The following is a 25,820-nucleotide window of genomic DNA, read 5'->3' as shown; positions in this document are numbered from 1 at the left end:
ATGGCTAGGCTTGGTAGCTAAGCAGTAGTTTCTGCTAGCCAGTTGTGGAAGCCAGTCCCACCATGATAGCATGACAATATTATATGAATTTATCAACACTGTAGTTATACAACTCAGGCTTTATGTAGGTTGATTTTTTAAAAACTTTTAACCTGAGAGTCATTCTGTACCTTTTGACAGGGTTTCCCCCTTTCAGATTGTTAAGACTGTTGACATCGCCCCCCCCGCCAGGAAACCACTGGTAGTATCCAGTGGTGTCCCAGTAATAGTGGTAATGTCACTGCGCTAGTGTAAACCAATTCTTCCACAATGTAACTAGTGCAATGAGAAAAAGCAGTGATTTGCTCCCGAAATTCAGTGGCACATCCCTGCTTTTTTCCCATTGTGTAAGTTGCATTGTGAAAGCAGTGGTTTATGTTACACAACATCATTAGTGCCATTTACATTGCGCAAACGTCGATTTACGCTAGCGCAACTCCATTAGTACTAGCTCTGAGACACCATTGGATACTACCCTATATGTTCTACAGAAGTTTAACTATTAAGCAACATTTACATTTATGTCTCCTGATACAACCAAAAAAAAGGGGTTGCTCTTTCCCTTCAACTAATACCTATGCTTTTCATTACTATTCTGCTAGCATCCTTGTTTCTCAGATTCATTGAAAATAGAACTGTCATTTTCACCTATGTTTGCACTTGCTGAAATTTGTAGCGAATGGTTTTCACACACGTGGTGTTGAGCTGCTGTTGCAATGTATGAGTCACAAACAGAGTCTTTTCTTTTTTAAAAATGTATCATTTGGCTGGGATGTATAGATTAAGGAGGATGAAACTCGGGCCAAATATGAGTAGCAAGGGGTGTATCCAATGGTGGCACAGCATTAATGATGTTGCACTGGATTAAACCATCACTAGTGCAGTGTCATTAGCACTTGCTAGTGCAAAGTGAAAAAGCATTGATTTGCTGCCCAAATTTGGCACCACTGCTGAATTTAGGCAGTGAAAGAGAGAGTGGGTATATACCAGCCACCCCCAACCTGGTGCCCTCCAGATGTGTTGGACTGCAACTCCCATCATTCCCAGCCACTGAGCTGGGAATATTGACACTTTTGAAAAGGCAGTTCTTTGATGATCATCTGTTTCTGTTCTCCCCCCCCCTCCCCCGGTGCCTGCATTCCCAGGACTCAAAAGGAATCATTCAGTTCTCTGTGCTTTGTTGAAATGTCCTTGGCAGTCCCCATGGACAGTGAATCTTAAGGGCCTCCTTTCCGCCCCCTCCCCCCGTCAGCTAGCATTTTAGGTTTTTAAAGGTTAAACAAATATTTTGGAAATCAGTATTGCTGGCTATGCTTAGTACTCAGTTTTCTGCAGTGGTGTATGGAAATAGCAGAAAATATGCTTTGATGTGTATACACCACGGTACACATAAATAGGTTTCCCCTTTCTTTGGGAGAAACACATGCTTAAGATGCAGAATGTGTTTAACTGAGTGTTGCCAGCTGGACCATTGAATTGATGATGTACACAACACTCCCTTGTCCCGGTGTTTGTGGCACTTTCCTGACTCCTGTGTTTCCATATCAACAAGAGAGTCCCCCCTCCCCAGCCTTTGGGGGCCAAAGAAAATTCTAAAGTTTAAAAAGAAGTTGGTCTGAATGAAGGACGTCATGCTCAGTCCTAACAGAGATGTGTCCAGGATTTCTTGCTGTTCTGATCTCTTTTCATAGATGGAAGGACCTCTTGCAGCCTCTCCTTTCTTTCCTCGATCTGTGCTAGCGATTGTTTAACCTCTGCAGTCTCTTGCAGTTTCCTAATGCCTCTATCTGATTGCCATAATGTCCTCAATTCACCCTACAGGACTCAAGCAAAAAGGATGCACCTTTTGCATAATGGCTGGATTCCACCACCTGTATAGATCACAACCAACCTGTCTGAATACCTAAATTTCAGAGTGTCTGATGTGCTCCTAAAGCACACAGTCAGTGGTATGTTTTATCATGACTTTTAGATCTCTTGACAGATGGTTCTGGTTTGGTTTGAGCTGTTTAAAGCAAGTAGGTTCCAGACAAAATTGTGAAAAGTCACTCCCATTTTTCCCTGCATTGCAGAGGTTCCCATTGGACCAATTAGCTCGTGGAGTTTGCTAAATGGGCTTCATCATAATGAATTAGACATGCAAATCATCTTGAATTGCCTTTTCACTTCATCTTAAGGCAATTTATGTTTGTTTGTTTGTTTGTTTGTGTTGTGCGATCCTGAACTAGGATGTTGGGGGTGAAAGGAAACGAACACTGGAGGAGGGAGAGAGAAAAGAGAAAAGGAAAGAAAGTCAAGGTGCAACTGTGGCATTTCCTTAGGGCTGCCTATGTATTATAGCTTGGAGACTGCTGTGTGTTAACTGCCCCCCTCCCCGCCCACACTATCCTTCTTCTTTCTGTTCATCTATTCAAATAGAAGGAAACTGGCAAAAGAAATCCTTGCAGGGGAAAGGATGTCCATATAAAATGCAAAGGCAGGGAATTGAGGAGAATGGGGAATTGAGGAGAATGACGGTCAACTTCTGATAATGTCAGTTTCCTGAAAAACTGCACAGCTAGGTAATTTTCAGTGGAGGCTGGTGGCTCCAATGTCAGTGGGGTGGTGAATCCACTCCGGGGTTCAGTCAGAATCAGTCAGAACTCTAAAGGAGCTCTCCAAGGTGCAAAACACCTCTGGTTGGTTATATGGGGGTGCCCTGGGCTGAGGGCTCTGCTCCCAAGTCCAGGCCTAGCTGCCCCACTACTCCTGAACGTCTTCTGCACTTTTAAAACCAGCCATTCTCTTTTTGCTCTCTGTGCCTAGAATTTCCTCTTTGAACACTTGTACAGTGCCTCTTCTCTTTCCAGTTGAAACCACTAAAACTAACAGAGCATCCCACAGAGGAATAGGAAAGTATTTTCAAAGGTGTAAACAACTGCAGGGGATTTTGAGGGGTGGTGGTGATGATGTTCTAGCCCTGTGCAAAACCCTCCAGATTCCTCGATGCCTGAATCAAATTTCTAGGAATCCAGACAGCTAGGTGCTTGGGGAATTTTCCCAGTCCTGTTCATACAGTGGATATTCCAGAGTAAGGCTGAGTGTCACCTTTGGCACCCAGCCGGAGCAATTACGAGATCAAGGTCGTCTGTTGGGGTGATAACTGTTTATCCAGCATTTGTGGTTTGTCTCCCATTAAGACCCATGCAAGGTTGTATAATCCCTGCAGCACTGTTACACTGCAGACACTCAGCTGTGTATTCTGGACATGCTGCTTAAAGCTTTGTACCTCTTACTTAAGATTCTATGATCTCAGATGCTCTTCCCAAGTCTTTGTGACTTAAAGCTTTGTAGCTCTTACTTATGATTCTATGACCTCAGACGCTCTTCCCAAGCCTTCTAGTCAGTCTTGAGGCTCCCTTTATATGCACTGACATTCAAAATAACAAGGAGCAGGTGCCTACTGAATCTGTAAAATTAAAAAAAACACCCTTATTTATTTGAATTTTATGCTATAAGTTTGTTCTAGTGCAATTATGGCATACGCTGTGCCCAGAGGATAAGGCATTATGCTGCCTACATGTCTTTAGTGCATTTCTGGGTCAGCAACCTGATTGGTTTTCAAACGTTTGGCCTTCAGAGAACTCTTTACACATTGAAACCATTGGATGCTGCAGAGGATTCTGGGGAGCGCATGCTCAGTTTGTGCAGGGCTCTGATCAAGTCCTGTTGAACCACAGTTTTGCCCCATGTGAACTGAGAATGTGCCCTAAAGCATACCAAAGATTCCCTCTGGTTGCACATTGCAGATGATTGGTAGCGGTGTTCATGCTGTGTTTCAGAGAAGTTTGCCTTGATATTACTGATTTTCTCATTGAGGACCCCTTGATCGGCTTTTGAGGACCCCTGAAAACCAGTGAATAATGGCTTCGCTGCATTTCTTGGACAACTAGAACCACGGTTGGGCAGCTTCCTCTTCCATCCTTATTGTTCGGATTGTGGGAGGCCTTAAGCAGCTGTGAGACCACAAGAGTGCATCATTGGGCAGTATATGTATGTAGCCAGGCAGCTCATGAATTCTCTTCAGGAGAAAAACATGTGTGCCATGGGAAAAAGCAACATTCCAAGATATCCTTCACTCTGCACATCATACAGTTTGTGTGTGCTTTCAGATGCAAATGTCGGTTCCTAATTTATCTGAAAGGGATATGCAGAGTGTTGTGTATACGATGTCGGCTAGAACACAAAAGACACAAATAATTACAGTTAGATTATCATTCCATCTGTACTTTAAAAAAAAATGGAATAAGAAATGGAAACTTTCCCCCCGCTCTAGAAGCATCTGAAATCAATTCATCACATCGAGTCAGTCCGAAGTTAAGATCTTTTCTTATGCAGTTTCCGCCAACAATAAATCAGGGAATAGTAAGGGCCATAGTTTATTCCATTAATATTTGTCTCCCTTCCCAGTTATGAAACTCTGGTGCTCACTAGTAATACTGCAAATACTCCAGTTCAGCAGATAGATTTACTCTTGTGTAATCCCATTAAAATGAATGGGACTCTATCTCTGTCACTATGACAGTTGACTGTATAGCCATTGTCAACCTAAATCTTCATAATCCATGGTTTTGTCATGACATAGGTCAAATTCTAGACTGGTAGAATGCACATATTGCAAACGTGTGTTGATGGTTGTACAAAGGAAAGCGTACACATTATTGGCCTTACGATGTGTTGGCCCAATTCGCACATCGCAACAACCCAGGTTGATTTTTTTTAAAACCTGGGTTGTTGTGAACAAGTGAGTGTGCTGACTCACGTCACCTGAGTGCTCCTGCTGCAAGTGGCTAAACAAACTTCCATCCCTGGGTTGTTTAGTATTGTGTGTAAACCAGGAACTCTAGGTGACTGGAGGAGAGACAACCTAGAGTTGGAACCCAGAGTTAAACCCTGATTTGTACGCAACATTAAACGACCCAGCGACACAGCGTTCCTGGGTTTGGGGGCCCTTCCCACTTGCAGTAGGAGTGACTGGGCAGCAGCCGTTCTTTCTCATTTGATTCACAACAATCCAATTTAAAAATCTGGGTTATTTTATTTATTTAAAATATTTCTTGGCCACCTTTCAGGGCAGAAGCCCTCCCAAGGGCTTACAGCAGTATTGTGTAATATTGTGATGCGTGAACCAGGCAGTTCTCTTGTCCTGTTGAAACTGCATATGCCATTCTTCAAACACTGAGAATATTGGGCATTTGATTGGCCAAAAAAAGGTTTGGTCAACTGACCCGTCAAATATTGGTCCTGATTTTCTTTTTTTAAGCATAGCGTTGTTAGAATAATGTTTAGACATGCAATAATTGCCGTCAGGGTTGATACTTAGGATACTTTCTTAACTGTTACTGTGAAATAATGAAATTAAATTTTAAAAATGAATTATATTATGAATGAATCACCGAACAGCTCTCCTCTTTGGCTTTTATCTTGGAATGTCAGGGTCAGGGTTCACTTACAAAATGAGAAGAAATATGAAATTAAAAGAGAAACAAAGTAGCATAACAGTAACAATTAAAATCACAAAAATAAGCTTTTAAAGGCAGTTGTGCTAAGTAGGCAGCAGTTCAGATCTTCAAGCGTTACTAGCATTATGGGATATCTGACAATATTTGACTGGTCAGTTGACTGTTGGGCCAACCCTAGACTATAAATCAGGGGTGAGCAACTTCCATATTGCACCTTTGAACCCCAGTGGGGGCCATACCTCTCTGCCCCCACTTGCCCTGCCACTGAAATTTGGCAGCAGGGTGGTAGGAAAAGAAAGCCCCATTAAAAGGAAAAAAGCAGTTTGCCAGTGAATTTTGGCAGTGGGTGGCAAAAAGGGGCTATTATGCTTTCAAATAGCCTCTTTTTGCTGTCGCCATCACTGAAATGCTGTGTTTCCTTTTAAAAGGTCCCTGTTTTCCCTGCTGCCACACCACTGAATTTTGGTGGTGGGCCAGCAATGGGGCAAGTGGGGGTCATAGAAAGGGCCAGGAGGTCTGTTTGTGGTTTGTGGGCCACGTGTTGCTCTCCCCAATCCAAATAACATTACTTTATTCCTCTCTTTCCACTTTTAGATGGCTTTTGGTTGTTGTTTTAAATTTCAGCTAGCTTTTAACATTTTGATGATATGCTGTTTTAAGGAACTCTTATGGTCTATTATTATTATTCTAGTGATTCCATTTTGTTTTGTACTGTGTTCAATTTTACTTTATTTTGTACATGATTGTATTTCTTCTTTTTTGTAAGCCAACTTGGTTGTTTTAACAGAAAAGAGGCATACAAATACAATAAATCCTTTAGGGGGTATCTGCATTATTTATTTATTTATTTATTTCATTTCTATACCGCCCAATAGCCGAAGCTCTCCGGGCGGTTCACAAAAATTAAAACCAAACAACACACAATAAAACAATTTAAAATATATAGAACATTAAAACCACAATATAACAATACAACCACAATAAAACCTAGCAGCAGTACAGGAGTTTAAAATACAGATTTAAAACAGCAAAGATAAAAATTTAGAAAGCTAAAATGCTAAAATGCCTGGGAAAATAAAAAGGTCTTCACCTGGCGCCGAAAGGAGTACAATGTAGGTGCCAGGCGAACCTCACTACGGAGCTCATTCCAGAGCCGGGGTGCCACAGCAGAAAAAGCCCTCCCTTTTTAAGAACTCCATCCTCTCCTTAGGATAATTCTTCATGCCCCCTCCCCCGATATCCAGCATAACCTCTCAATTTGTGCAAATCGCATTGCCTGCAGTAACCCAGCTACTGTCCCTGGTTGCCGTATAGATCAGCAGGAACCATTCTGGGATTTGCTCAGGGCCCTGTGTGGAAGAAGCAGCAAATCACCTAATAGGGATGAGGAAGGATGGACATAAGGAAGGCATAAGGAATAAGTCATAAGGAATGCGGAATAAGGAAGGATGGGTATAAAGCAACCCATTCATGGTAAATGAAGATGTCATCAGAGTGTAGAGATTTGTGCTAAACTGAAACAACTTACCTTGTTTCTTGTTCTACCTTACCTTCTCATTTCCATGAGTATCACCTCCCATTTTCAGTGATTTTTTCCACTCATCGCTAACACATTCCTATTGTTTTGATGATGTTTTTGGCACCATTTTCCTCCCCCCCCCTTGCTCCTCACTCTCAGTTGCCCATGCTGCTGTTTAGTTCTAGTGGCTACGGTGGCTCATGTGATTTTGTCAGTGGTGCCGCATTGCTGCATCTGATGTGATGACATCACAAGTGCTTGTAAAGTAAATCACAGCTACTCAGATTAAATGGAGGCAAGAACAGTGAAGGCAATGGAGAAGGAAGCAATTGCTGAGAATAAGCAGCAGCTAGGGGCACTGAATGTCATCAAAACAACACAAATGTCTGTATACATATTGGTTGTTCTGCAACCAGTAGAATGTCTTCAAGTACTATAATGAGAGTGGGCTTTCGTCGTAGTGGCACCTACCCCCTGGAGCACTCCCCCCACATGTAGTCTGAGAGGCAGAAACTGTGGGAAATTTACCTGTAAACTTACATGTTTACCTGGCCTGCAATGCTGCTCTGTTGTACCGTTTATTGTTTTCGCTGTGATTTTTTAATTGTTCCTTATTTTTCTATTGTATTACCTAAGAATTTTATGTGTAAGTATGATGAGTATAAGTGAAAACCCCTTAGGGATTTTATTATAGTAAGTGGTGTATTAGTCAATAAATAAATATTGTGTTCTAGTAATCTGTTCATGCGTTCCTTTTGTAGTGAATATTGAAATTGGAAACTTTGGTGGATTACAAGATAATGGCATGGATCTTGTGGCATCAGATAGGGGGCTGGGATAGGGGGCTCAGATCTCAATGGTCAGTGTTTAGACAAGAAATGGCTCTTCTTTGGCCCAATTTCTGTTGATGTAAGAGTGGGCAAGCTTTGGTTGGCCCAATAAAAGATATCTTACCTATTTTGTGTCTCAAATTCTCAAGTCAGATGTATTTGTCCTAACGAGTCTACTCTATTTCCCTCTTTTCCATGCAGCTGAAGAACAAGTTCATGAAAAAGTTACCTCGAGATGCTGAGGCCTCCAACGTACTGGTCGGAGAAGTTGACTTCTTGGAAGCTCCTTTTATTGCCTTTGTTCGGCTGCAGCAAGCAGTTATGCTTGGTGCTCTAACAGAAGTCCCTGTACCTACCCGGTAAATGAGTGCCCTCAAAGGTGTTGCCAAGTTACTCAAATCAAAACAAGAGGGGAAAAACTTGTACTCAGATTTACAATAACCACTTTAGTAAGCCAAGCAGAAGTCTTATTGTTTTCAGTTCCGAGTTCGTGGGAAACTTCATTTTGGGAACTTTACATTATTGGTGGGTTGGGTGTAGTGACTGGTGGCAGACCTACAGTAGCCAATGTCTTCTTCCCAGTGGTAGTGTAATATCTGGAATGTTGTAGTATCACAGAATTGTTCTGACCAGGTGCCCTTCAGATGCGTTGGACTACCACCCCCATCAACATCTAGCCAGCATGGCCAGTGTCCAAGCTGGTCTCTTTTTTTTTTTTGAGAGAGAGAGAGAGAGAGAGAGAGAGCACGACAGAGAGTTTGGTATGTGGAGAGAGGAGGAGAATGGCCCTACCCCAAACACCATGTCACCGCAAATGGCTGCAACAGCAGATCTGAGGAAGGTGCTCCAAGATCCCTTGTGATGACGCTGCTGTTTTGTTTGTTCCGCTTGTACCCTGCTCTTCCTTGAAACTACGCGGTGTCAAACTGCATGTTACGTTACAGACGTAGCATACAGCTCCCTTTCTGCTTTTTACTTTTACTCAAAAGTAAGTGTGTGTGTGTGTGTGTGGGGGGGCAATATGGATCTGGAACATAGCACATGGGGAGGAGATGGTTAATCCTTCCCTCTCTATCTGCATCCCTTCCCCCCAAATTGCCGCCTAACAGTAAGACAAGCCCTCTATGACACCAGTAGATTTTTTTTTTTTTTAAACTACCAGCGACTTGGGTTCGGAAGGTCTTGTGGAGTCACATTGTGTACCTGATCTGTATTGGTCCTCCCATAGTTACTTTTGAGTAAAAACAGAAAGGAGCTGCACAACACATATTTAATGTATAGTTTGACCATCAGAGTGGCTTGCTTATGGCTCTTAGGCAGTCTTCCAACCAAGGCATGTGAAGGCCACATTTAGCTTCTATGTAGCATCCGCAGTAGAACTGCAACATAGATGTTTAGATCATTCCCTAGATATTTCTTGTTGTCTTTTAACATTTGATATTTTATACTATTTTAATATTATTGATGATTTACTTATATTTTTAACTTTTGTATACTTCTATTTATAGGTTTTAACTGTACAAGTTTTAATGTTGTAAAGCCGCCTGGAGCCCCAGTATTAGGGAAAAGGCGGGATGATGATGACGACAACGACGATGATAATAATATAGCATTATTCTGAATCATTGACCTGGTTCACACAATTAACTGTGGGTTAAACAAGCCTCGATTTGCCTAATCATCCACCTTGGTGCAGCTTGTCATGTCATCTGAACCCATGCATTATGGGTTCTTGGAGAGGGAAATAACCCATCGGTTGTTGTTGGGTTATTTGAGGATTGTTTCCCCTTCCAACAAGCCATGCTGCCCAGATTTAGATGACACGACAAGCCACGCCCAGGCAGGTGATTAAGCAGCTGCGCATGCTGGTTGCCGTTTGCTAAACAAGCCATAGTGATCATGCAAATCACCCACTGTCTGTCATGTCACAGTGGATAGTTGGGAGAAAGGTTTTGTTCACTGCTTCCTGGCATTGCTCCGGTATCCACTACAGCAGACTTCCCTAACCTGGAGCGTTCCACATGTTTTGGACTACAATTTCCCTCCCTCCTGCCAGTGGCCAGGCTGGGTGGGGATGATAGGAGTTGTAATCCAAATACATGTGGAGGGAGTTGGTGGGAGGCTGCTGTCAGGAGCACCCTAGCTGCCTCTTAAAGTCCCCTCCAGTAGCCCAAACAAGACGCAGACAAAAGGGATTCTCTCCAAGGCTTTGTTCCTTTACAACTTAACGACTCTTTCAGATGCTGATTGCCAGCGACTAAGCAAGGAACTGCAGAGGGTATCCTAACAGGGTAACCTAAGCTCCATCTACGCAGTTGCTTCCCGTTTTGAGGAGAAGGGCGGGAAAGCTCTGAAACGTATGGGTTTGGAGGGGAGGCTCCCCCCTTTACCCGTGCGGCATCGGGGCGCAGCCATTGCCATAGCACCAAGCGGGCTGAGCGCCTCCTCTCAGTGCCCCCCACCTCACGCCTCTCTCTGCGCCGGCGCCTTGCGTCTAGCAACAACCGATCCCCCACTCTTCCGCTGCCAGGGTCACTATCTCTCTCAGGAATGCAAGCAGGGGGGCCCTCTCCCTGCAGCTGTGCCTCTGAGAGACGAGCGGGCTCCTCTCCTACGGATTGCTGTTCTTCCTCAGAATCAGAGCTGCTTTGGGGCTCTGTGGGCTCAGTTCCAACCCTGATAGCTGCCTTACTGAACAGGATGCTCTTGGATCATGCATTATTTTAAAACTGGTACATTATACCAAATGTGGATTTTGCCCATCATTTATCAGTTTTTAGCCTAATTTATATTTGCACCACAGCTCTTATCATTGTAAACTACCTGGATATGTTGAGCATGACAGGCAGTATAATTTTTTTTTAAAAAAAAATAGAGATACTTAAATAAATAAAACAGTTATTACTGGATAAAGTGATACTACAAGAGCATACTCCTTCTCATTGATAAAATTGACTCCAAATTCTGTGCTGCTAACATAAATTTTGCCTGTCCTCCATCATGTGCATCTGCTTTCATGACAAATTGTGCAAATCGTTAAAAAAAACTTCATTTGCACAATACATTCTGATAACAAAATTTGGATTTGGTGCTGATTTATAATAGAACTTCTGCTTTCTGTGCCTCCATTAAAGGCTAAGCCTGGGTTCGAAAACTTCTGCAACTAGTGCTGTTGCACTCATGTCCTGCTTGTGGGCTTCCCACGGACATTTGGTTGGCCACTGTGCAAAGAGAATGCTGGATGGCATCAGCCTTTGATCTGATCCAGCAGGGCTCTTCGTATGTTCTTAGGTTATGTTGCCTCTGTGTACCCAAGGGAACTTTGAACTTCTGTTGCTGTTATCAGGAGCTCCTCTTTTCACATTGCAGACCTCTATTTTAAATTAAGGAACTCAAGAAAGTTCCAAAAGAAATTCACAATTTGGCATGAGAATGTATGTGTCGGTGGTTCAAAGCGGGGGTGGGGAGGAGCCAAGCACTCCATCAGGGACGCCTAAGTCCTTGGTTGCGCTTTGAATCCCAACCCATGTGCTGCTGTAATCCACAATGGCATTGCTTTCCTTCCTCAGCAGCTTCCATGAAGCCTAATGCTTTGTTTTTGTGTAGATATTATAGTATTTAATATCACATTAATATGCATAAACACGCATGTGATGTGACGGTAATAAAAAGCCATCTGGTCAGTATAAAAATAAAGCGCCAGTAATTTAATTTCAGGCAGTAGTCTAATCTCTCCTGTCAGCACACTCTAGAAACATACACATATCGCAGGGAGGGGGGGGGCGGGTTGGGTAGAATTTTGTGCTAATTATGGAGACTGCGTTCCAATGATTGGCTTGTAATAAATGAAGGGAGTAGTCGGCCCTACTGAATCACTGGAGGAGTGAGTTTGAAATTTTGCATCAAACGGCTTTTGTCATGGGGTGTGGACTAGAATGTGTGTGGTGGAGGTTTGAAATGGGGAGGCAACTGATGGCCATGGGTAGAAAGAGTGATTGAAAGCAAGAAGGCATCAGAGGAGGAGGGGGATAGAAGGATGTTGCTGACCAGCCACCACCAAACTGTCCTCACAGTTGCTGTGAGATAAGTAATATTCTGTGCTCCAGTATATTCTGTGGACTGCGAGTAGCCATTTCTGAGGATAGTAGTAGATGAGCGGCAGCTGCTGCTAAAAGCACAGCCCCAAGACTCCCTGCGCAGTGGGGAATTAGCTGAGGTGCGAGAGCCCTCGCTTAGCAGGTAAGACGTAGTGGGACCATTCAGGGAAGGACTATAGCTCAGTGGTCGATTTGCATATGGAATCTCCCAGGCTCTATCACTGGCATCTCTACTTAAAACCATCAGGCTGCAGCTGCTGTGATGTCAGAAAGGTCTGCCTGAGAACCTGCCTGGAGAGTCACTGCTAGTCAGAGTCGACAATACTGGGTTAGATGGTCAAACAGTAGGGGGTTCACATCCCCGCCCTGCCACATACGCATATGAAAGAACACAGGAGGGGGCTCACAGGAGCAATCCCCTCCCACATTATTTCATTGTGTGTGTTGGGGTGGGCGGGGGCTGATGTGAACCTTTCTTTCTTTCTTTCTTTCTTTCTTTCTTTCTTTCTTTCTTTCTTTCTTTCTTTCTTTCTCTCTCCCTCCCTCCCTCCCTCCCTCCCTCCCTCCCCCCCTCCCTCCCTCCCCCCCATCCCGGCATAAGGCAGCTTTCTTTGCCCCCTACCCAAGCATTTTGTGGCAGTGTTGGTAGGGAACGCTGGAATTGTTGTTTCAGCTTGGATTTTAATCCAAGTGGGAGAAGAATTTGGGAGTTTCTAATGCTTGCTTCTCCTTTGAGACTAGCATGAGCAAGCTTCCAAAGCTCATTTCTGGGCCCTGGCCTGGCAAACCTTTCTGGCATCTGTAGAAAGTGTCCCTCAACACCTCTTGCAGAAATTATTTGTTTTAGCGACTGCTATTTGTTTTACAGCAAAAAGTTTTCTTTACTGCAAAATGTCAGTATTATTTATTTTATGAATGTGTTTATATACCATCATGCACATTGACTAGATCATTGAAGAGCCGGATAGGTTTAAATGTCAGGGAACAATCGGCAGTTCTTTTCAGCCCTGAGGCCACAAGTGTGCTTCTTGTCGTCCGATGGTGCCAGGCGTTACCATCTTATTTTTCTCTTCTTCTTTCACTTACTTATATCTGGCGGGTGCTCCTTCCCTGAGGGAACTGCTTTTCTCATTACATGTGTGTGTGTGTGTGTGTGTGAGAGAGAGAGAGAGAAAGAGAATGAGAGAGTGTAAGAACTATAGCAAAAGCTTTAGACAGGTTCTCTACCTGTAGTATTAGCTACATCAAATACTCTGAACACCATTACTTCAACAATTTGCTGAATTTCAATCTTTAAACCCTCAAAGCAATGGCTAAAGAGGCATTTAGGCCCATTGAAATCAACCCAACTGAAATTAAATTTAAAGGCCAATTTATATGCAACAGAATCTGATACATGTTCACTCAGAAGTAGACCTTATTTTGTTCAATGGGGCTTTCTCTCAGGTGAGTGTGCATAAGATTGCAGTCTTAAATAAGCTGCTTATGGGATTCTTTTTGGGTGTTTTTATTGGTTGATTTATTTGTGTTTTCCCACTTTTTGTCTCAGTCTTATTGATGATTCAATTATATTTGGTTTCATTTTGTTCCATGCCTTGAGAAATGTTATATACAAAGACAAGCAGTACATTTTCTAAATAAATAAAACAATACTCTGCATGCTTGATCATGGCCCGTATCTTCTCTCAATATTTGTTGAGTAGCTCAAGCATTTGTTGATGGAATAACCTTTTTCTCTTAACCGTGTTCTCTTAACCTTGACAACATCAGTGCAATCTGGAGTGGCCAGGTAGTCACCCAAGGGACAGACGTGGCTTGTAGAATAACTTTTATCAGTATTGTAGTAAAGGTATGGTTAAGATTTTGCAACAATTTTTCTTGTAAAGGTTTTCAAAAGCATGAGAGAGAACCTGTATTATAATGTTCAACAGTGAAAGAGAGATGCAACTTATCATGACCTGTGCATGCATTAACACATGGGCTCTTTAACTATGATGCCATTACTGTTCAGTGATACTGACCATTATAGCCCCTGAAGGGCTCACATTTTATGGCAAAATATGCTCCCAGACCCTGAAACTCTGGGTTGGATCCAGATGTAATCATACTTCGAGTAGACCCACTGAAATAAACATAATAAATATAAATGTTAGTCATGATTAACTTAAGTCCCATTGATTTCAGTGGGTCTACTCTAAGTATGACTATGTCTGGATCTAGCCCACTGTGTGGAGGACAGAGTCTCCCCCAATTTAGTAACCTTTAACATTTTCTGGATCATGCTCATTGTGTCTTTGCTGGTCCTCAGTGGGAGTTTTGGAACGCTATGAACTTCTGGGGGAAAAAATTCTTCTTTGCATAATTTGTTGCTATGCTCCCAGAAAGTGGGCACTTACATCTTTCTAATGCTGATGATACAATAAGCTCTTCTAAATCTTTTTTTAAAAAAATGCTACTGGTGTGTGTTTTCTGGACCTCCATGTTCCATTGCCTTTATCTAATTAGCACATATTTTACTGAGCATATTATATCTATTCTTTTTTTTAACAAAGAAACATTAATAATCATAACTATATATTTCTCTCCCCCCCCCCCCCACTTTGGGGTCAGGTTTCTCTTCATTTTGCTGGGTCCCAAAGGCAAAGCTAAATCGTACCATGAGATTGGGCGCGCCATTGCCACATTGATGTCGGATGAGGTAATCTCCCTTCCACGTTGATGAGTGTGGTAGATTAGCTTACTTTGCATTAGCTTGCGCTGGAAGCATTTCTCCCTGCGAACACAAAGAGCGGATTCTGTTGCGCTTACAGAAAATGTTCAGGATGGGCTTCCCTGAGCCTCCAGGGATGGGGATTTTGAAGGCCATTTGGCGTGTTACATTGCAGCAAGAGTGAGTTTGCCATTCAGTGACAAGGAACTGTGGTGAATCTCAGCTCTCTCAGGGCAAACTGCATGCGACAGTGACGGTCCTGTGTCTTTTAACACAGGTTGCCACTGAATAGCAGTAAAGTGGCAGGATTGGGGGGTTACTTTCAGTGGGGAAGTGGTAACTTTCAGTGGGGAAGTGGTCATTTCCAGTGGGGAAGTGGTCATTTCCAGTGGGGAAGTGGTGGTAAGAGGATACTGCTCAATCCTTATCCTACCTATTGGTCCCTTCCAAACTCCAGCAGCAACCAAAAATTAGCCCAGCTCGGGTGGTAGAGAATGTCCCTGGGGAAGGGTTATGGGGGAAAGCAGTAGGTGGAAGAAGAGCTCAGTACCCCTCTCCCACCTACTACGTCTTTTCTGAAAATATCTCACTTGTACTTACAGTGCTGTGTTGTGGTGCCCTGTATTCGAAGATATGAGTCTGCTGTGTGATGTGGAGATTCTTAAGAAATCTTAGGTGCATGTTTGTATTTGTTTTTTTACAATAATATTTTGTGAAGTAGCACTGAGAGTCATTTGACAGCCACCAAGAAGGCCACTCTTAATTGCATGTGATGTTCCAGCTTGAGGTGCTGATGGGATTATGAAGAAGGCATCCTCGGTTAGTTTGAGACATTGGGACTTAAGAGAAAAAGCCTTCAGGACAGGGGTGGAGAAGTTGTGGCCCTCCAGATGTTGTTGGACTGCAAGTCCCAGCATCCCTCACTATTGGCAATGCTGGCTGGAGCTGGCATGAGTTGCGGTACAACACCATCTGGAGGACCACCTATTCCCCATCCCTGTTTTAAGGGAAAAGCCATCACCTGGTGGTGCTTTGGCTCCTTTTGATGCTCCCTAACAGGGAGGGACCATGGCTCATCAGTACAGGATGTACCCTGCATACAGAAGGTCCCAGATTCAGTCCTTCGCATCTTCAGTTAAAAGGATTTGGTAGCAGCTGATATGAAATACCTCTTCCTGTATAATGTGGAGTGCTGCTGCCAGTCAAAACAGACAATTCTTGGTTCCATGGGCAGTCTGACCTGGTATAAGGCACCTTTCTGTGTACCTACAGAAAGATGTGCCGAATAGCACCCTCTTCTTTTTTTCCTCCTCTGCAGGTGTTCCATGACATTGCCTACAAAGCCAAAGACAGACAGGATCTGATTGCTGGAATCGATGAGTTCTTGGATGAAGTCATTGTGCTTCCCCCTGGGGAGTGGGACCCTGCCATCAGGATAGAACCCCCCAAATCCCTCCCTTCTTCTGACAAAAGGTAACAGAGTTGCATGCTGTGCATGCCTCTTTGTAGCTGGTGAATACCACATCACTGGCCAGAGATGCTATTGAAGGGAATGTATAGAATATAGCTGGTTGAACTCTCAAAGATGTGTTGATTTGGAACCAAATAGGCACAGCCACTGGCTTTAGAAAAGACAGGATGTATTGGACTGAGCTTCTAAGCTAAGGACCAGCAACTGGCAGCCAGTGGATAAAATCTGCCCTGTGGTCCCAGGGATTGTGTTCATGATGCTCCTGGCCCTTTTCAAGTGTTGCTGCCACTTGAAATTTGGGCATGGTGTCGGCAGCTTCTCGATCAGGTTGATCAGGTTATATTTCTGCTGGCTGAAATATAAATGATTAAGCTGGAAAAAGAGAAGAGGAGCACTAGTAAGAAATCAAACGTGGCTACCCCTCAGCTCAGTGCTCTGCACTGGATTGGCCCACCACTGGCTAATTTAGAGTACAAAAACCAGATTTCCCCCCAATAGGATGAACCAGTTTTTTTCCTCTTTTTGGAATGCTAAGAAGGTGTATTAGACATTCATTTATTTAATTGATTTATACCCCACCTTTCTACCAAAAAATGGTACTCAAGGCGGCTTACAAAAGATAGGAAATGAACCCTGAGAGTTGATTGTCTTACCCCATCTGCCCATGCCTTCAGTTTTTCTTTAAGCACTTGTTGTTGTTGTTCAGTCGTTCAGTCGCGTCCGACTCTTCGTGACCCCATGGACCATAGCACGCCAGGCCTTCCTGTCCTGCGCTCTCTCCCGGAGCGTGCTCAAGTTCATATTCATTACATCCGTGATGCTATCTAGCCATCTCATCCTCTGCCGTCCCCTTCTCCTTTTGCCTTCAGTCTTTCCCGGCATCAGGGTCTTTTCCAGGGAGTTTTCTCTTCGCATTAGGTGGCCAGAATATTGGAGCTTCAGCTTCATTATCTGTCCTTCCAATGAGCAGTCAGGGTTGATTTCCTTTAGGATGGACTGATTTGACCTCCTTGCAGTCCAGGGGACTCGTAAGAGTCTTCTCCAGCACCACAGTTCGAAAGCATCAATTCTTCGGCGCTCAGCCTTCCTTATAGTCCAGCTCTCACAGCCATACATTACTACTGGGAAAACCATAGGTTTGATTAGACGGACCTTTGTCGGCAAGGTGATGTCTCTGCTTCTTACTATGCTGTCTAGGTTGGCCATAGCTTTCCTCCCAAGGAGCAAGCGTCTTTTAATTTCATGGCTACAGTCACCGTCTGCGGTGATCTTGGAGCCCAAGAAAGTAAAATCTGTCACTGCTTCCATTTCTTCCCCTTCTATATGCCAGGAAGTGATGGGGCCAGATGCCATGATCTTAGTTTTTTTAATGTTGAGTTTCAAACCAGCTTTTGCACTCTCCTCTTTCACCCTCAACAAGAGGCTCTTGAGATCCTCTTCGCTTTCTGCCATTAGGGTGGTATCGTCTGCATATCGGAGGTTGTTGATAATTCTCCCAGCAGTCTTAATTCCAACCTCTGATTCATCCAACCCGGCATTTCTCATGATGTACTCTGCATATAAGTTAAATAAGCAGGGTGACAATATGCAGCCTTGTCGTACTCCTTTCCCAATTTTGAACCAATCGGTTGTTCCATGTCTGGTTCTTACTGTTGCTTCTTGACCCTCGTACAGGTTTCTCAGGAGACATGTAAGGTGGTCTGGTACTCCCATCACTTTAAGAATTTGCCACAGTTTGTTGTGATCCACACAATCAAAGGCTTTAGCGTAGTCAATGAAGCAGAAATAGACGTTTTTCTGGAATTCTCTTGCTTTCTCCATGATGCAGCGAATGTTGGCGATTTGATCTCTAGTTCCTCTGCCTCTTCTAAATCCAGCTTGTACTTCCGGTAGTTCTCGGTTTGCATACTGCTGAAGCCTAGCTTGTAGGATTTTGAGCATCACCTTGCTGGCATGTGAAATGAGCACAATGGTGCGGTAGTTTGAACACTCTTTGGCGTTGCCCTTCTTTGGAATTGGAATGTAAACTGACCTTTTCCAGTCTTGTGGCCACTGTTGAGTGTTCCAGATTTGTTGGCATATTGAATGCAGCACTTTAACAGCATCATCTTTTAGGATTTTAAACAGCTCAGCTGGAATACTGTCATCTCCGCTAGCTTTGTTGTTACTAATGCTTCCTAAGGCCCACTTGACTTCACTCTCGAGGATGTCCGGCTCAAGTTCAGTGAGCGCACTATCATGGCTATCAGGGACATTCAGATCTTTCCTGTATAGTTCTTCTGTGTATTCTTGCCACCTCTTCTTAATCTCATCTGCTTCTGTTAGGTTCCTGCCTTCTTTGTCCTTTATCATGCCCGTCTTTGCACAAAACGTTCCCTTGAGATCTCCAATTTTCTTGAAGAGATCTCTTAGTCTTTCCCATTCTGTTGTTTTCCTTGATTTCTTTGCATTGTTCATTTAAGAAGGCCTTCTTGTCTCTCCTTGCTATTCTCTGGAACTCTGCATTCAGTTGGGTATATCTTCCCCTTTCTCCCTTGCTTTTCGCTTCCCTTCTTTCGTGAGCTACTTGTAAAGCCTCATCAGACAGCCACTTGGCTTTCTTGCATTTCTTTTTCTTTGGGATGGATTTCGTTGCTGCCTCCTGAACAATGTTAAGGACCTCCGTCCATAGTTCCTCAGGCACTCTGTCGATCAGGTCTAATCCCTGAAATCTATTCCTCACCTCCACTGTATATTCATCAGGGATATGATTTAGGTCATACCTGAACGGTTTAGTGGTTTTCCCAACGTTCTTCAATTTAAGCCGAAATTTTGCAAGAAGCAGCTCATGATCTGAGCCACAGTCAGCTCCAGGTCTTGTTTTTACTGACTGTATGGAGCTTCTCCATCTTTGGCTGCAAAGGACATAATCAATCTGATTTCGATATTGACCATCTGGTGACGTCCATGTGTAGAGTCGCCTCTTGTGTTGTTGGAAAAGAGTGTTTGCTATGATCAGCGTGTTCTCTTGGCAAAACTCTATTAGCTTTTGTCCTGCTTCATTTTGTACACCAAGGCCATGCCTGCCTGTTATCCCGGTGATTTCTTGACTTCCGACTTTAGCATTCCAATCCCCTATGATGAAGAGGACATCTTTTTTGAGTGTTAGTTCTAGAAGGTGTTGTAGGTCTTCATAGAACCGATCAACCTCAGCTTCTTCGGCCTCAGTGGTTGGGGCATAGACTTGAATTACTGTGATGTTGAATGGTTTGCCTTGGATTCGTACTGAGATCATTCTATCATTTTTAAGATTGTACCCCAGTACTGCTTTTCCCACCCTTTTGTTGACTATGAGTGCTACTCCATTTCTTCTAAGGGATTCTTGCCCACAATAGTAGATATGATGGTCACCTGAATTAAATTCGCCCATGCCTGTCCATTTTAGTTCGCTGATTCCCAAGATGTCGATGTTCAATCTTGCCATCTCATGTTTGACCACCTCCAGCTTACCTTGATTCATTGATCTGACATTCCTAAACAATATTGTTCTTTACAGCATCGGATTTTCTTTTCACCACCAGACACATCCACAGCTGAGTGTCCTTTCGGGTTTGGCCCAGCCGCTTCACTCTTTCTGGCGCTACTTGGAAATACCCTCTGCTCTTCCCCAGTAGCATATTGGACACCTTCCGACCTGAGGGGCTCATCTTCCGGCGTCATATCTTTTAGCCTTATGATACGTTCCATGGGGTTTTCTTGGCAAGAATACTGGAGTGGGTTGCCATTTCCTTCTCCAGGGGACCACATTTTGTCAGAACTCTCTGCCATGACCTGTCCGTCTTGGGTGGCCCTGCACGGCATAGCTTATGGCTTCACTGAGTTACGCAAGCCCCTTCGCCACAACAAGGCAGTGATCCATGAAGGGGCTTTAAGCACTGCATATGTGTTAATTAAATTAAATGTACATTTGTCCACTTTTTTCATATCAAAAGCACAATCAATAGTAAAATAGTTGAAAAAAATGGCTCTGGGGAAGGGGGAATTGCTTTCATGATGTTACCTGCTCCAGTCAGTCACAGCAGTAAATAGCTGATGCCTTCTGCAGACCCCAGGACTGATTTCTGCTGAACTTGATCTGTGACAGAAGAATGCCTGTTTGAACAAAAGCCAGTGATTGTGCTTCCAAGGCAGACTTGCCCTCAAATTTATATATGGCTGTAATGCACCGTTGGTTGCTGACACTGTTTTGAGCTGAATGCATGTTATAGATAGCTAAGCTTTTCTCATAGCAGTGGTAGGAGACAAAACCATTCTGCAAACAATGCAGGTAGAAGGGAATGATGAGAGGGAAACCTAGATAAGAGCTTCCCAGGAGATTACGCTTGCTCAGACCTTTCCAAGGAAGATTAAGGAAGGAAAGGCCTTTTGGGTGACATACTGTGTACTTTTTTCTACACATACTAACAGATGTGCCTGGTTCAAACGTAACAGCAGTTCCCCCCCGTGAGCAGAGGTGGTCATGATGGGAAGTACTATTTGTGAGAATCAGCACCACCATGTGGAGAGTGTGAGCCATATTCTTCTTAAGGAGCCATGAAAGGATTTATGTGAAGTTTCAGAACCATGGGCTAATTTACGTTCCAGTGATCTGCCAGGCTGAGTCCGTGTTTATGGTAGTTTTGTTGCCAATGCTTTTGTGGTACGGACTTCTATGTTGCAGTTTATATGAGATCTAAATAGACAAAACGCATCTTTTCTTAGATGTAATGTGGCTGGTAGCATTTAAGTTTTTAGTTGTGAGTAAGGGACGTATGAGAAATTAGTTTCAGTTTGTTTTTTATCAGGATTGATGCAGTTTGTGCCTTCCTGATCGAGCATGGGCTCAGATGCAATCTGTGGTCAAAGTCCGTACATTTCCGAACTTGCAGTGTGATTTGCGGACTCCAAAAATGCCTTTGACAGTACATGTACATTTGAAAAATGAGCATGGAAGAATGAGTATTTTTGAAAAATATGCCCATATATGCTTTAAACAATGGGAGAAGAATGTGAACATTTCAAAAATGTGCACAATTGATGTGTACATTTGGAAAAATATGCACAAAAATATACATGTATTTTCATGTGAAAAGGAAAAAAAAAGTGTGGAATCTGATATGGACCCGAATTGGAATGAGCTTCGGATGGAATTTAGAGAACTTCAGTGAGCTCATGTTCTGGTGATTCACACATCCCTAGTGATGGGTATTTTGCTAGCATTACACATTGGTATATAGAGTCGTCCATTATATTTCTACCCGGTGTGCATGCCCATTTGAATTCCCATTCTTTTTTCTACGCAGGAAAAACATGTATTCAGGTACTGAGAATGTGCAGATGAATGGAGATCCCCCTCATGAAGGGGGAAACGGAGGTGGAGGACATGGGGACTGTGAGGAATTGCAACGAACTGGCAGGTAAGCCATAAGAAGGGATGTTTTGCTAGATGGTTATAAATGCTAGCACACACGCGTCTTGCTTTCACATCTTCCATTTTCTGCCTTGATTAATGTCATTCTGATGTATGGTTCCCTTGTTCAGATTTTGTGGAGGTTTAATCAAAGACATCAAGAGGAAAGCCCCGTTCTTTCCCAGCGACTTCTACGACGCATTCAACATCCAAGCCCTTTCCGCTGTTCTCTTCATTTATCTGGCTACTGTAACCAATGCCATCACTTTTGGAGGGCTGCTGGGAGACGCAACTGAAAACATGCAGGTTAGCCATGGTTCTGAACAATCCAGTTCAAGCCTCTGCATTTGCAGTGAGGTGGTGATGGTGGTGGTGGTGGCATGGCTCAGTGGTAGAGCACGTGCGTTTCATGCAGAAAGTCCCAGGTTCAATCCCCAGCATCTCCAGGTAGGACTGGAAAAATTCCTGCCTGAAACCCTGGAGGGTTGCTATCAGTCAGGGTCAACAATACTGGGCTTGATGGACTCACTAAGTATAAGACAGCTTCCTATGTTCCTGTGCAATGGGCTGGACTTAAGTCAATGCATCATTTTCTATGGCCGCATCTAACAGCTCCATCTTATGGTCTGCTGCCAAAAGCAAAAAATGCACAGGGTCAGGAGGAAGAACTCTTGCACCAGTGCGCTGTTGTAAGTCAAGTGTTGTACTGTTCTAGTGAAACACTTGAGTGTTGCATCAGTGTAGTGACTTTGGGCTGTGCAACTCCATTGATACTGGGGCAGCTGTACCATGCAAGAACTTGCATACATCAGTTTTTGGAGGAAAGGCAGAATGGAGGCGGGCTGGACACTGTAGGGGCAATTGTATAAGCAGCCTTGTGTATCCACAGGATCAGTAAGCCAACCACATATTTTTGCACAGGTTTTGTAACAGTAAAACAAGAATATTAATTCAAACAAACACCAAGGCCAGTAGCCCAAATTGATCACTGTGTGCCAAGTAGGAATAGGCGCATGCTGGCCATTAGGCAGTGCAAATGCTGGTACAATAGCATCACCTTGCAAGCACCCATAGTATTGGATTATATCTAAGCCAGGCTTTAACTTCTGTGTTTTGTGGTGTGCTCCTTCTTAAAATTATGGCAGCGGTACCATAGCAATAATTAAGAGTATGGGTTGGCAATAGGGTGGCCAGATGCAAAAGCCACACCTCTGAAATTCCCTCTTCTACGCAACGATGAAAGGTGCAGGAGCCCTGTCCTCTTTTGCATCTGGCCACCTCAGTTGTCAACCTGTTCATCACTTGAGGCCAAGATCATAGAATCATCAAATAGTAGGGTTGGAAGGAGCCTTTAAGACCATCGAGTCCAACCCCCTGCTCAGTGCAGGAATCCAAGTCAAAGCATCTGTGACATTGGTCATTGGTTCAATCAAAGCTTGTGTGGATCCTCTAAGCTCATGTGATGTGGCAGGGATGGAACAAAATAATACTTCAGAGTGCAACACTCCTCGCTCTGCTTTTAGATGGCTGATCAGTATCAGAGAGATGATGAGTAGAAGATCAACCAGTATTCTATCTCTAGTTATTTTTTTTTTTTAATGGGATTAAATATGTTGGGAGGCTACATCCTCTGATTTGAACCCCCCCTCATCCCAGACATGCAAGATGTGGTATAGTTACTTAGAGGCTCACAAAAGTACTCTGCGCATGCTCTCTGTGCATCACTCTTTATTAATCTCTCATGTGATTCAGGACTGACCTCTGGCATTCAAAATAAATTCTGGGTCTGAACCCCAGCAAATGCAGATTAAGCCCTGAAATATTCTCAGTGTAGATTGAACCTAATGCTAATATTTCCACCAGAAATGAACAAAGGATGCTGTCAAAGCAAAGTGGTTTACCTTAAAAACAGGAACTCCCTACTGGAAAAAAACACACACAAGAAACTTTTCAGTTCCTTATCAAGTCTGCAGCAAACCTAAACAAAATTAATCTACTTACACAAAACTCCAGGAGATGAGACAAACTGTTATCAAGAACAGTGAATGCTGGGCTTGCTCTCACTGCTCAAATATTTGTTCTCAATATGAAGGAAGTTAGCTTAACAAATACCTCTCCTTTACCTCTTACAGAGCTTCCTGGTCTGCAAGGCGTCTAGCCTTCAATTATTTTTTTTTAGGGTCCCCTATTTTTGTTGCTTAGTTCTGGCACCCTTAGCTTTATTTGTTGTTGTTTGTTTTGATCTGCCGGTTTGGCTTCCATTCCCCCCTCTCCCCTCAGATCTTCCTGTTTGATGCAAATATTACATTTTTAGACATTTAAGTGAACTTTCTGCATGCAGATGATTCCTCCTGGATGAGAAGTGGCAGTCCTGAGTGTAGGTTATTTTAACCTTCAAAAATCATGAACAGAATGTGTTAAAATTCTGAGAGGAAAAAAATGTGCCTGTGATAGTGGGATTAACATTTGGGGAAGGGGGGGAAGGCTCAATTTCATGGCCACTTCTAGGATATGAGCTAGTTGGCCCTTTGCTTTGTGAGCAGTGGAGAGAGTGGGGAGCTTCTCAGAGGCCAGGGGAAAAGTGTGTTAACTCTGGAGATGAAGATAGCGTCCAGTGCTAAACATCCCCTCTCCCTTCTTCCAGCACATGTTGTAAGACAGGGAGGGAAGAGGTGAATGGAAGGATTGCAGGAGTTTCACAGATGCTGGTCTTTTGACTAGAGACCAAAACTTGGCTCAGTTAGTGGGAGGGACATGCTGGTATCGCTCACTCAGTCCCAGACCCATGCAGCAGAATTAGTCCCAGGAAGGCCTAAAGCCAATCCACATATGCTGGAGTCCCCAGGCATACCCACCAGTCCCTGGAGAATAATTTCTTGGGAACAACAGGCAAAACAAAACAAGGCTGGAACTTCAGGCTGTCTGTTGGGTCCACAACACTCCAAGAGAGGGAAACTGGTAAGGAAATAAGTCTGGCAGTCAGGGCTTTAGGATGAAGAGTGGGATAGTGATACCAGTCCATAGATTTAGAAAAAGAAATGGATGGATGCTCTAAAGTGTATGATGGTATCTCATCTTCAGGAAAGGGAGTTTCTGTTTTATGTACGGTCATTAAATACGTAGAGTATAGGTGCAGAACCTCCGGTACAAGGGCCACCTGGGGTCCCAGTCCAGCTCTCCAGTTTTCCCCAGATGGCTACATGCCTTTCACCTGACCACGTTTCGTTGGATGGTTTCCCATCTTTTGCATGGTTTTGCTAACATTGTGAGAGGTTGAAATGCCACCCCTAAGCCTAATTTGCTAGTTTAAGCTAAAATATGCTGGGTTTTTTTTGTACTTTTGCCCCACCCCTCTTGGTGTGACTCCACCCCTTTTGCCTTTAGCCTTGCCCACCACTGGCATGTGGCCCCCAAGAGCTTCTCCAACATAGATTTTGGGCCTCGGGCTAAAAGAGAGGTTCTGCCCCCCTGATGTAGAGAATCCATCCCTTGAGCACTTATTCAAGAAGCAGGCGCAAAGCAAGCAGCACAACTAGTCTTATAAAAGGGACATATCGCTGCATCGCTTGTCTGGCTCAGAAGAGCTTCTCCGTGTGCAGCGCAGCCTTTCCCAGCCTGGTGCCCTCCAGATGCTTTGGAGAAACTTTTGCCATGCTGGCTGGGGCTGATGGAAATTGTAGTCCAAAATGTGGATTTCACACAACCTATGTGTGGGTTTCACACAGATATAGTCCCTGTGCAAACCTCATGGCCTTGTGAGGAAGACAAGCTGGTGCAGAGGTGGGTCAGATATCCCAAGTAGGGATGTCAGTCGCTTGGCCCTTTTTGGGCTTGATGGAGTTCCGCTGCCTGCCCGACTTAGCTTGTATTTGCGAGCCGAGCTGCGAGTTTTCCCCGAACTCCGGTGACTTTTTTTCGTATTTTGTGTGTGTGTGGCCACAGTTTGTACAAATAGAGATTTGCACAACTGTGGCTGAATTCTGCACAAATGTGTGTAATTTGTGCAAATTTTGGCTGCAGTTTTCGCAAATTGCAGGCATACTCTGTTCAGCTTGCACAAATTACGCAAATTTGAGCAAATTGTGGCTGTAATTTGCACAAATTAAAAGACACGGAAAATCCGCTAACTAACCCTACTCGCTGCAGACCACATTGGGTCAGTTGGCAGAAAAATGAACTGAAGGTGGGGGGGGGGGGCAAGCCAACGAAAGCTAGTCAAGCTCTA

At 43.7% G+C, this 25,820-nt stretch overlaps 1 protein-coding gene across 7 annotated transcripts in view; it reads left to right on the top strand.

The window, feature by feature from the left end:
* The window catches only part of SLC4A4 (solute carrier family 4 member 4), a 257,294-nt gene that overhangs the window by 162,221 nt on the left and 69,253 nt on the right, over window positions 1-25,820 (top strand). For all 7 annotated transcript variants that reach the window (XM_084855374.1, XM_084855373.1, XM_084855371.1 and 4 more), the window contains exons 8-12: window positions 8,091-8,248; window positions 14,597-14,684; window positions 16,015-16,169; window positions 21,489-21,602; window positions 21,727-21,901. In XM_084855374.1, coding sequence (XP_084711500.1) covers window positions 8,091-8,248; window positions 14,597-14,684; window positions 16,015-16,169; window positions 21,489-21,602; window positions 21,727-21,901 — 690 coding nt within the window. The remainder of the gene's footprint in view (window positions 1-8,090; window positions 8,249-14,596; window positions 14,685-16,014; window positions 16,170-21,488; window positions 21,603-21,726; window positions 21,902-25,820) is intronic.

Source organism: Heloderma suspectum, chromosome 5 (assembly GCF_057233095.1).
Source record: "Heloderma suspectum isolate Gila_16-S chromosome 5, 16-S_ref, whole genome shotgun sequence".
NCBI classification, from domain to species: domain Eukaryota; kingdom Metazoa; phylum Chordata; class Lepidosauria; order Squamata; family Helodermatidae; genus Heloderma; species Heloderma suspectum.
This window is presented reverse-complemented; position numbering and strand designations above follow the sequence as displayed.